We start from the raw sequence: 13,159 nt of genomic DNA on the forward strand, positions 1-13,159 counted from the left end.
TTAAAAAAAAAAAAAGAAAAAAAAAACAAAAGAAAACACAAAATGTTGCTACCACTTTTGAAACATTTTGGCGGTTTCTCAAAGGTTAAACATGGAATTACCATATGTTCCAGAAATGCCACTTCTAAGTGTAAATCCAAGACAAATGAAAACTTATGTCCACACAAAAACTTACGCATGAATGTTCTTAGCAGGATTCCTTACAAAGCTAAAAAACAGAAAACCACCTAAACACCCTGAATGGATAAACAAAATGTAGTATGATGGAATATTTGGTAAGCAAAAGAAATATCTGATACATGGTACAAAACAGATGAGCCTTGAAAACATGCTAAGTAAAAGAAACCAGACACAAAAGCCCACATATTATATGATTCCTTCAATATGAAACATCCAAAATAGGCAAAGCTACAGAGACAAAGTAGATTAGTGGTTGCCTAGGACTGGGAAGGGTTGAAGGATATGCGGAGTGGCTACTAATGGTGAAGATTACACAACTTGGGCAATATACTAAACGCCACTGCAGTATACATTTCAAATGGGTTAACTGTATGATATAGAATTATCTCAGTGAAACTGTTTGTTTTTTTTTTTAAGATTTTATTTATTTATTTGACAGAGAGAGATACAAGTAGGCAGAGAGGCAGGCAGAGAGAGTGAGAGGGAAGCAGGCTCCCTGCCCAGCAGAGAGCCCGATGCGGGACTCGATCTCAGGACCCCGAGATCATGACCCGAGCCGAAGGCAGCGGCTTAAACCACTGAGCCACCCAGGCGCCCGAAACTGTTATTTTTAAAAGTACCGAACAGGGGCGCCTGGGTGGCTCAATCCTTAAGCATCTGCCTTCAACTCAGGTCATGATCCCAGGGTCATGCAGGAAGCTTGCTTCTCCCTCTCCCACTCCCCCTGCTTGTGTTCCCTCTCTTGCTGTGTGTGTGTGTGTGTGTGTCTCTCTCTCTGTCAAATAGATAAATAAAATCTTAAAAAAAAAGTACTGAACAAAGGGTGCCCGCATAACACAGTGGGTTAAGCATCCAACTCTTGGTTTCAGCTCAGGTCATGATCTCAGGGTCATGGAATTGATCCCTGAGTGGGGCTCCAGGCTCAGCCAGGGTCTGCTTGGGACCCTCCCTTACTCTCCCTCTGCCTCTCCACCAGGCGCTCTCTCTCTCTCTCTCTCTCTCTCAAATAAATAATCTTAAAAAATAAGTAAATTTTAAAAAAAGTAAAATATATGTGCTAAACAGTATACACGATATAGTATGCTCATAATTTTGTTCTTTCTGAAAGGAATGACATATATTTAAATGTTATATTTAATATATATTAAATAATAATGTGTGTTATTAAATATATTGATAAATATATTAATATTTATTGTATATATTAATATTTAAATATGTGTTTATGTATATACTGATGTTCCTATATATGTACACACACAGTCCCACATTTAGATGCTTATGTCTATAAAATAATGAAAGTCCATGAAAAAAACTTAATGGCAATTTACCACTAGAGATGAGATTGGGGACTGGGAACCAAAGTTTATTAAATTTTATAACTTGGGGACAATGTCTTATTTTTTGCCACATGCATGTATAGCTTTCTAAAAACTGTTTGCTTGAATATTCATGTACACACACACACACATAAAATATGACAAAAACATTAAGTAAATATAGTTAACACTTGAACAACATGGGGGTTAAGGGCACAAAGCTCCCATGCAGTAGAAATTCTGCATATCTGAATCTCAAAAAACCTGACAACTAAGAGTCTGCTGTTGACCAGATGCCTTACTGATGATGTAAGTCGATTAACATATATTTTCTAAGTTTTATGTATTAGATATTATGTTCTTACAATAAAGTAAGCTCGAACAAAAAAAATGTTATTAAGAAAATCCTAAGAAGAGATGCCTGGGTGGCTCATTCGGTTAAGCATCTGCCTTTGGCTCAGGTTATGATCTCAGGGTCCTGGGATCAAGCTCCATACAGGGCTACCTGCTCGGCAGGGAGTCTGCTTCTCCCTCTCACTCTCCCTCTGTGCTCTCCTCTCTCTCAAATAAATAAATAAAATTTAATTTAAAAAAATCATAAGAAAAAGAAAATATATTGATAGTACTGTACTGTCTTTATCAAAAAAACCCCATATATAATTAAGTGTAGGCTTACATACAAGAGGTATGTGGATGTTCTTTGTACTATTTCTTATTCTTGTAAGTTTTCTGTAAGTTTGAGATTATTTCCAAATAAAACATATTTTAAAAGTTAAAAAAAAAATCCATGTATAGGGGCACCTGGGTGGCTCAAGCAGCTAACCATCTAACTCTTGATTTCAGCTCGGGTCATGATCTCAGGGTCCTGCATCAGGCTGCATGCTCAGCACGGACTCTGCTTGGGATTCTCTCTCTCCTTCCCTCTCCTCCCTGCTATATGTAAATAAATAAAATCAGTTTTTAAAATCCATGTATTGTGGACCCATGGTGTTCAAACCCATTTTATTTTGGGTTTTGGGTCAACTAAACAGAAAAACAGTAATGATGACTGAAGCTAGTTGATGGATTTATTGGTATTTCTTTTATAGCTCATTCTACTTTTTGAAACTTATTAAAATAATTTTAAATGAATATTCCATTTGAAATGCTAATGCAATTTCTCCTGTAAATATAATTTTGTAGCTGTTTAAGGGAACAAAATTTACCTCTTTGACTTTCTACCACTTCTCCTTTGTTTACAAACAAATTGGGAACTTCCTGATGAACACCAAACCTGCTGGTCCCTGAAGTCTTAAGATTTGGTTTAGGCTTGGCAAATCTACTTCTTATTCTCAAATTACTGGTCACTTCAGAAGTTGTATTCCTAGAAGAAAGATGGGAAGAGAGAAATCCATCAACCATGTAATAACTAACTATCTCACCTTCATACATTCTGATACAGTTATGTACTACCTTCTCAGGTGCCACAATATCTGTAAGTGCTCATTTTTTAATGCAGAAAATATACAGTGGCAATTTTACTGCAAGTCTGGAGAAGGGAAGAGAATCTGGACCATGTTTATAAAACAGAGACCATATTTACAGAAAACTATTTCATTAAAGCTTCCAAGATGCACATATTACATTTACTTTAATATGCAAACCATTAAGGGCACCCAGATGGCTCAGTGAGTAGAGAATGTGGCTCCTGATCTCCTGAGTTCAAGCGCCATGTTGGGTGTGGGGTCTACTTAAAAAAAATTTATTAGGGAAAAAAAAAAATGCAAGCCATGGGTGCCTGGGTGGTTCATTCAGTTAAGTATCTGCCTTTGGCTCAGGTCATAATCCCAGGGTCCTAGGATGGAGCTCCGTGTGGGGCTCCCTGCTCAGTGGGGAGCCTGCTTATAACTCTTCCTCTGCCCCTCCCCCTGTCATGCTCGCACTCTCTCTCGCTCTCTCTCACAAATAAAAGCTTAAAAAAAAAAAAAAAAAAAAAAAAAGCAAGCCATGAAACTAAAATCAAAGCTGAAAAACTGGGGCACCTGGGTGGCTCAGTTGGTTAAATGTCTGCCCTATGCTGAGGTCACAATCCCAGAGTCCCAGGATCGATCCCCAAATCAGTCTCCCTCCCCAGTGAGGAGTCTGCTTCTCCCTCTCTCCTGCCCCTCCCCTTGCTCCTTCTGTCTCTCTTGCTCATACTCTCTCTCTCTCAAATAAATAAATAAAATACTTAAAAAAATAAAGGCTGAGAAATCAGCAATGCCTACTTTACACTTACACAAGTATCACTCAAAAGCTATTAACTAAAATGATAGTTTAAATATATTTATTAATTGAATACTGTAAAACTCAAGAGTTTAAAAAAGCAAAATAAACCTGGTTGATACAGCGTTTTCCTTTACTTTCTCCACTAAACCAATTTCTTCTTTAGTACTTTGCTCTTCCAATACAATCTTGTTTTCTTCTAATGAAGAAGGAGATGTACTATTGACAGGTGAAGAAAGCGCCTGACATTCACGAACAACTTTGTGATTTACATTATCTGGGCTAAAAGGAACACAGCTTTTATCCTTTGAATGAACATCAAGAAGTACACATACTCCTATTACAGGAAAGAACAGAAAATTAAAATTGACCCAATACAAGTAGACATCCAAAGAAAATAAATCCCTCAACATTAAGCAACTGTAAAATTCTATATTACTTTTTAAAGTTTACTCTTTTGCCTTCTGAATTTAAATACATGATCAGGGCGCCTGGGTGGCTCAGTGAGTTAAAGGTCTGCCTTTGGCTCAGGTCATGATCTCAGGGTCCTGGGATCTTCTCCCTCTTCCCTTCTCCCCTGCTTCTCGCTCTGCCCTTCCCCCCTATACATATGCTCTCTCTCTCAAAAATAAATAAAATCTTTAAAAATAATAAATATGATTATATATTTTATGCCAGAGATTTGACTTGTTCTAGGCTGAATCATTCTTACAGACTAGAATTCTTGTGCTGTTAGAAGTAAAAATGAGGGACGCCTGGGTGGCTCAGTCAGTTGGGGGTCTGCCTTCAGCTCAGGTCATGATCCCAGAGTCCCAGGATCATGTCTCACTTCAGGCTCCTTGCTCAGCAGGGAGCCTGCTTCTCCCTTTGTCTGTGCTCCCCCAGCTGTTCTCTTTCTCTCTCTGACAAATGAATAAATAAAACCTTACAGGGAAAAAGAGGAAGTAAAAATGAATCTGTTATCTTGACTAACTACACAGCCTCAAATGAGTTTCAAGATAGGATCAGCTTCATTCACAAATTTTTAAAACCTATTTTTATGTTCTAGAGATTTGTGACAGGTTCTGTCACAAAAGCAATACTCTGCCGTTGAGAAAGGAGCTGTATATGGGCACCTGCCTGGCTGAGTCAGTAGAATATGTGACTCTTGATCTTGGGGTCATGAATTCAAGCCCCACACTGGGTATACAGTTTATTCAAAAAAAAAAAAAAAGAAAGAAAGAAAAGGAGAGAGAGGGAGAGAGAGAAATGAGACTGTGTAAGGAACACAGACCAGAAAATTTCCTGATAAATATATAGTTATGGGGCTAGAGGTCTAACACCTAAAACAAATGGCAGACCACTCATCTCCAGACAAAATAACTAAATAGGACTATAGTTAACTATCCATTTAGTAGAATTAAAATAGAAGGTACTCCATAAGCTCAGCCTAAAATACTGTGAAAATCTGAGTTGACATATCTTTTGACTCAGTCCAAACTAACAGAATAGTCACAGTTAAATTATTTCAATGACTGCTACTGTCCCTTCATACTATATGTGATTGTCAGTTAACTGTGAAGACAATCCAAAGCAGAAGCCTCTTTGCTAAGGAAATATGTGTTAAATGATCAGTGATCAATGGGTTCAGTTAATCAATGTTTATGATGAGAAAAGTAAAGGACTCACTAGATTACTCCAGCAATACAAAGTTTTCTTAATAAACCAAGTGCACTATTTTGAAATGGTGGCCACTACATCTAAAGGGACTAAGTTAGACGGATCAATGCACACCATATTACCTTTTTCTGGGGGAAAAAACGAAGTCGGCAATGCCAACTTCAAATGTAAAAGGCAGGTACTGACTTATTACTCAGTTGTGGGTATAATTTCTTAAAAGCTGTACTTTAAAAGGCTTTTCTCAGCTACGACTTAACTTTCATTCTTACCATCACTCTGTTCTGCCCCGATCTCAGACTGCAACAGTAGATCTCCCATTGCAAGTAACGTTATAGCAGCTTCAGTGCTTCCATCACTGGTACCTTATGAGGAAATACACCAACATTAAAACAGAAAAATGAAGCTGGAAATTGAAGTTTGCTTACTTAGAAAACATTTTTAATTCAAGCATTTATTCTCTAGTAACAAGTTTCAATATCCTGCATACCATTAATTCCTTACAGCAGTAGTGGTTACTACAAAGTAAGAAATCATTAATTGCTAGCTTTTACTCATTGAAAATTCCTCCCTCCTACTAAATAACTTAATACCTTCAAAGAAAATACATCTGGGCAGAACACAGGAAGTAAGTACTATTTCTTGATTAAACATTTAACTCTTAACTCACTTCATAAAGTAATTATTCCAAGAATCCAAGTTTTTCCTAGGGGTAACATATCCAACAGTTAAAACGTTTTGTTCAACTCTCCAGTAAAATTACTCATTTGCTAACTAACACCAATACTAAATCACTTTGTTAGTGTTAACCAAGTAGTTTTTTCCAGTTTCCTTATTAACAGTTACCTGTTTCATCTTGGGTATGTTCATCTGTGTTCATTTCCTAAAAGAGGAAAAGATAAGCAATGTCTTCATATTTTCCCAAATATATGTTGTGTCTCAAAATCCATGATGTTTTACAGTTCTTCAATGTTTCTGATTACAAAGGAGTGCAAACTGTTTTCTCCCTATTCAATTATTTATTAACATTTCATACAAAAGTAATTTAAAAGCCAAGTTATTTTGTCTCTTGCTCCTTATTTTACCTTTTTTTGTATTACATGCAAAATTTTTAAAAGATTTTATTTATTTATTTGACAGAGAGATCACAAGTAGGCAGAGAGGCAGGCAGAGAGAGAGAGAGGGAAGCAGGCTCCCCATTGAGCAAAGAGCCCGATGCGGGACTCGATCCCAGGACCCTGAGATCATGACCTGAGCTGAAGGCAGAGGCTTAACCCACTGAGCTATCTAGGCGCCCCTACATGCAAATTTTTAACTCTAATCATATTGCATTTACCATGTGCACCTACCATTCTTAATTTACTCCTTCACTTTCATAATCCATCAACTTCAGTCGTATCTGTCACTAGTTTTAAACCAGTGGAAACCAAAAACTAAAGAATACTGCCAATTTTTCACAGTAGGTGACTTAAAACTTAAATGAATTTTAACATATTAAGAAGTTACATGATTTATGTCCAATATGACATCATAAGGAGCTCTGCTAACCTTCTCTCGAGTGAAACTGGTGAAATTTATTAAAAAAAACATTTAAAGCTTCTGGAAATGTTCCCAGGGCAAAAGACACATCTTTCTGAGAAAACTGATGAAAATACAGTAACAAAGTAGAGAGCCCGTGGTTTTGAACTAAGACTGCTCTCTCCCCGTCCTTCTTCCCAGCTCAGTGAAGCAGAGACCCCACCTAAGAACCTGCAACCAAGAAAGCAGGGTCTTTTCTCCTTGCAGGCCCCAGCTGGAAGGCTTTCTTCCTAGAAAAAACAGGACTTCAGCTCCTGACACCACAAGAATCTGGTGTCAGATTCGTAATAGAAAACAGAATTATTTAGTATGAACTTGCACACACAAAAAATCAATAAAATATCAGCAAACCAAACACAGCAACATATAAAACTTGGACGCAATTTTTTTAAAGACTTAATTTATTTGACAGAGATCACAAGTATGCAGAGTGACAGACAGAGAGAGAGATGGAAGGAGGCTCCCCACTGAGCAGAGAGCCCAATGTGGGGCTCGATTCCAGGACCCTGAGATCATGACCTGAGCTGAAGGGAGAGGCTTAACCCACTGAGCCACCCAGGCGCCCCAAGAATTTTTTATTTAATATCAAAATTCAATGTAATACATGACATCAATACAATATAAACGTAAAATCATACGATCATCTCAATAGATGTAGAAAAAGCATATGACAACATCCAACACCCTTTCATGATAATACTGTTATGCAAACTAGGAAAAGACTAGAACATCTTCAGTTTGATAAAAAAAAATAAAACATCTATGAAAAGTCCACAGTTAACATCAAACTTAATGGTGAAAGGCTCGATACTTTTCCTCTCATACCAGTAATGAGACAAAAATGCTCACTCTCGCCATTTTTGTTCACCACTATACTGGAGGTTCTAGCAAGGGCAATTAGGTAAGCAGAAATAAAAGACATGCTGGGGCACCTGGGTGGCTCAGTCGGTTAAACGGCTGCCTTTGGCTCAGGTTATGATTCCAGGGTCCTGGGATCAAGTCCCTCATCAGGCTCCCTGCTCAGGCAGAGCCTGTTTCTCCCTCTCCCTCTGTCTGCCTCTCTGCCTACTTGTCTTCCCTCTGTCAAATAAATAATAAAATCTTAAAAAAAAAAAATAAAGAAAAGAAATAAAAGACATGCTGAGTGAAAAGCATTGTTAAGATGGGGCGTGTGGGTGGCTAAGGTGGTCAAGTATCTGCCTTCTGCTCAGGTCATGATCCCAAGGTCCTGGGATCGAGCCCTGCATTGGGCTCCCTGCTCAGCGGGCAGCCTACTTCTCCCTCTCCCTCTGCCTGCTACTCCCCCGCTTGTGCTCTCTGTCAGTAAATAAATAAAATCCTTAAAAAAGAGGGAAAAAAAGAAAGAAAAGTGTTACAAACTGAATTCTTTCACCCAGAAAGATATGTTAAAGTCCTAACCCCAGTAATATGAATCTAGCGTTATTTGGAAATAAGACCTTTTTAGATGTAATAAAGTTAACCGGAGGTCATACTGGATTAGTGTTGGCCCTATCCAATATGAGAGGTGTCTTTAGAAGAAAAGTTATAGAGACGCACATACAGGGAGATTACCATGTGGCAATGGAGGCAGAAATTGGAAATGTGCTGCCACAAGCCAAGGAATGACAAGGTCTGCTGGCAACTGTCAGAAAGTAAGAAAAAGGCCAGAATGGTTTTCCCTCAGAGCCTCTAAAAAGTGGCACCTCGATTTTTGGACCAGCCTCCAGAACAATAAAAAATTAAATTCCTATAATTTTGAGCTACCTTGTTCATGGCATTTTGTTATAGCAATACTGAGAAACCAATACAGAAAGGCAGAACTAAAAACTATCTCTAGTCACATGTCATGATCTCATATGTAGAAAATCCTACAGAATCCACTAAAAATAAAAAAACATAAAGGAAAGAAAAAACTATTAGAACTAAAGAGCTCACAATTCAGTACCAGTTACTTTGTACATTTAAGGAGGCCTTTTTTTTTTTTTTTTTTTTTAATTTATTTGACAGACAGAGAGATCACAAGTAGGCAGAGAGGCAGGCAGAGAGAGAGGAGGAAGCAGGTCCAATGCCGGGCTCGATCCCAGGACCCTGAGATCATGACCTGAGCCGAAGGCAGCGGCTTAATCCACTGAGCCACCCAGGCGCTTTGTCTGTCAAATAAATAAAAAAAAATAAAAATAAAAATCTTTAAGGAGGCTTTTCACACTAACTACCCATCAATATAATTTATAGTTTGACATGATATGTTTGTTTAAAAGAATTACATAGTATAAACTCCTTAAGGATTACAGAGTATAAACTCACTAAGGATCTGGGAAAGAGAAGAAGCTTAATGTAGAATTAAACTTTTAAAGTATGTTTACTTTTTAATTCTGGTCTTGGTACAAATGTTAGTTATGCCTTGTTCATTTCACAATGAGATCACTATGCTGTGACATGGTTTATATTCATGCTGCCCTGGGTACTTTTATAATTATTTGCTGCAAACTTGTAACTGTCCCTATTAACTTTCTTTTATGTAAGTACTTTGTGAATGCTTCTTAAACTTTTGCTTATTCAATTCTGAATAAGAGCTAAATTCATTAAAAAAGAAAAAACTAAAGAGTTCAGCAAAGGTGCAGTACGCAAGACCAATATACAAAAACCAATTGTATTTCTATACACCTGCAATAAAGAACCTGAAAGTGAAACTGAGAAAACAATTCTATTCACAACAGCATCAAAAATAACAACATACTTGATAATAAATTTAACAAAGGAAGTGCACTGCAAAGTATGAAACACTGCTGAAAAAAAATCAAAGACAACCTACGTAAATGGGCAAATACCCAGGTTCTTGGATTGGGAGACTCAGTATTAAAATGGGACTAGCTCCCCCAAAGTGATCTACAGATCCAATGTAATCCCAATCAGAATCTTAGATAATGTCCAGAAACTGACAAATTTTTAAAATTCATATGGAATTGCAAGAGTCCCTCAAAAGCCAAAACAATTCTAAACAAAGAATCAGGTAGGATGACTCACACTTTCCCAATTCCAAAACTTACACAAAGAAACTGCAATCAACAGAGCATCACTGGTATAAGGACATACATATAAATCAATGGAATAGAGCTAAGAATTCAGAAATAAATTCACACATGTACAGCTGATCTATTTTTGACAAAAATTCAATGAGGGAAAAACAATCTCTTCAAAAAAATACTGCAACAACTGTACAGTCATATGCAGAGAATGAAGGACTGTAATATCACACCACATACAAAAATCCATTCAAAATTGATTAAAGACCTAAATGTACAACTCTAGTAAAATCTATAAAACTATTAGAAGTGTTATGCCTGAGGGGGTGCCTGGGTGGCTCAGTGGGTTAAAGCCTCTGCCTTCAGCTCAGGTCATGATCCCAGGGTCCTGGGATCGAGCCCTGCATCAGGATTTCTGCTCAGCGGGGAGCCTGCTTCCTCCTCTCTCTGCCTGCTTGTGATCTCTGTCAAATAAATAAAATCTTAAAAAAAAGAAAAGAAGTGGGATGCCTGGGACACCTGGGTGACTCAGTCAGTTAAGCATCTGCCTTTGGCTCAGGGGATGATCCCAGGGTCCTGGGATCGAGTCCCATATGGGCTCCCTGCTCAACGGGAAGCCTGCTTCTCCCTCTACCTGCTACTCCTCCACTTGTGTTCTATCTCTCTGACAAACAAATAAAATCTTAAAAAAAAAAAAAAAAAGAAGTGGCTCAGTCAGTTGAGTGTCTGGCTCTTGATTGCGGCTCAGGTCATGATCCCATGGTCATGAGATCAAGCCCCTGTGTCAGGCTTCATGTCCAGCTAAAGATTTTATCCCTTTCCCTGTGCCCCTACCCCCAACCCCTGCTTGTGTGTGCACTCTCTCTCTCAAAAAATAAGAAATAAATAAAACTATTAGAAGAAAAATTGGAGTAAATCTTGAGGACCTTGGCTTTCACAAAAAAGCATGAACAACAAAAGAAAAAAGATAACATGGACTCCATCACAATTAAAAACTTCTGTACTTTAAAGTGAACCATCAAGAAAATTAAAATACAACTCACAGGAGAAAATATTTGCAAATCATATATGTGATAAGAGACTTGTATACAGACAATATAAAAAATTCTTAAAACTCAGTAATAAAAAGACAAATAGACCAGTAATTTTTAAAAATGGGAAAAGGTTCTCAATAGACTTTTCTGCAAAGATGATATAAAAATGGCCAATAACCACATGAAAACATGCTTGATGACATGAGTCATTAGGGAATCCAAATCAAAATCATAACGAGGTGCCATTTCGCATCCACTAAGTATGGCTAGATCCAAAAAGTCAAGTAACAAATGTCTGCAAGGATATGAAATTAGAACCCTCATACGTTGCTGGTGGGAATGTTAAAATGGTGCAGCAGCGTTGGAAAACATTTTGCTAATTCCTCAAATGATTAAACATACAGTTACCATAGGAGCCAGCAATTGTACTCCTAAGAAAGTATCCAACAGAAATGAAAACATAATGTCAGTATAAAAACTTGCACGAGTGGGGCGCCTGGGTGGCTCAGTGGGTTAAAGCCTCTGCCTTCGGCTCAGGTCAGGTCATGATCTCAGGGTCCTGGGATCGAGCCCCGCATCGGGTTCTCTGCTCAGCAGGAAGCCTGCTTCCCTTCCTCTCTCTCTGCCTGCCTCTCTGCCTACTTGTGATCTCTGTCTGTCAAATAAATAAATAAAATCTTTAAAAAAAAAAAAAAAAAACTTGCACGAGAATGTTTACAGCAGCATTATTTATAAAAGCCAGAAGATGGAAACAACCTAAATGTCCATGAACACATGAACAGATAGACAAAATGCAGTACTGTCTACATGGAGAGTTATATGACCACGAAAAGGAATGAAGTACTGATACATGCTAGAACATGAATGAACCTGAATGTTAAGTGAAAAACGCCAGGCATAAAAGACCATATTGTAGGAGTCAATTTGTATGAAACATCCAGAATAGAAAATCTACAGAGACAAAAAGTAGATTACTAGTTACCTAAGCCTGGGGAGGGTCCAAAGGAAATGAGGCTCCAACTGCTTTGAGACCTAAGGTATCTGAGGTGATGAAAATGCTCTAAAATTGACTATTACAATGTTTACACTTATCTATAAATATACCAGAAACCAATGAATTACACTTCAGTGGGTGACTTATTTGGCGTGTGAGATGTATCTTAATGAAGTTGTTAAAAAGGGTACTGCGACTGGGTGGCTCAGTCGGTTGAATGTCTGCCTTCAGCTGAGGTCATTAATCCCAGAGTCCTGCGATCAAGCCCTGCATTGGGCGCTCTGCTCAGGGGGAGTCTCCCTCTCCTTCCGTGCTTTCTCTACCTCCCTCTCTCTTTCTCAAATAAATAAATAAATAAAATCTTTTAAAAATAAAAATTTTTAAAAATAAAGTTGTTAAAAAAGTAGAATCTGCTGTCATCTTCTTCAAAAACAAGAGAAATGCTAACCAAATAAGGAAGAGTACCAAACAAAATGCAACTAAATACATTTTAAGTAATTTATATTTAATATATATTTTTTAAGATTTTATTTATTTATTTGACACAGAGAGAGAGATCACAAGTAGGCAGAGAGGCAGGTAGAGAGAAGGGAGAAACAGACTCCCCAGCGAGCAGAGAACCCGACACAGGGCTTGATCCCAGGACTCTGAGACCGTGACCTGAGCCAAAGGCAGAAGCTTAACTTTCTGAGCCACCCAGGCGCCCCTATAATATAGATTTTATGCAACAGAACTTTAATGTAAGTTTATGAGGCTCGTAAGAGTTCTTCAGGCACATACACAAAAATCAATGCTTTCCAACTGAAATACAAAATCTATGGATTAGTCACCAGTTTCTCCAATTCATACTCACAGCTCCCTACATAATAGAAATTAGCAAGAATGGCTTGTAAACTTAAAGCTTTCAAAATAAATCTCCACTCTTTTGAAAGTAAACAAAAAAGTAAAAACAAAACATAATAAAATGGGTGCTTACGACAGATAATGCCTTCAAATTTTCTTCTTGTCTCATCTCCTGAATAGTCACATCTGTGTTTGACAGTGGATGTTCAACAACAGCTATGCCTATATCTGGTACATTCACAGTTATTTCAAGCTGTCAAAATGAGAAGTTCCATTATTTCATTTTGG

At 37.8% G+C, this 13,159-nt stretch overlaps 1 protein-coding gene across 3 annotated transcripts in view; it reads right to left on the reverse strand.

Annotated features, from left to right (window-relative positions):
• BDP1 (B double prime 1, subunit of RNA polymerase III transcription initiation factor IIIB) overlaps window positions 1-13,159 on the reverse strand; it is a 95,388-nt gene that overhangs the window by 22,929 nt on the left and 59,300 nt on the right. For all 3 annotated transcript variants that reach the window (XM_045999597.1, XM_045999596.1, XM_045999598.1), the window contains exons 26-30: window positions 13,005-13,124; window positions 6,246-6,282; window positions 5,672-5,764; window positions 3,855-4,080; window positions 2,705-2,862 (exon numbers count right to left, since the gene is read on the reverse strand). In XM_045999597.1, coding sequence (XP_045855553.1) covers window positions 2,705-2,862; window positions 3,855-4,080; window positions 5,672-5,764; window positions 6,246-6,282; window positions 13,005-13,124 — 634 coding nt within the window. The remainder of the gene's footprint in view (window positions 1-2,704; window positions 2,863-3,854; window positions 4,081-5,671; window positions 5,765-6,245; window positions 6,283-13,004; window positions 13,125-13,159) is intronic.

This window comes from Meles meles, chromosome 3 (assembly GCF_922984935.1).
Source record: "Meles meles chromosome 3, mMelMel3.1 paternal haplotype, whole genome shotgun sequence".
Lineage (NCBI taxonomy): Eukaryota > Metazoa > Chordata > Mammalia > Carnivora > Mustelidae > Meles > Meles meles.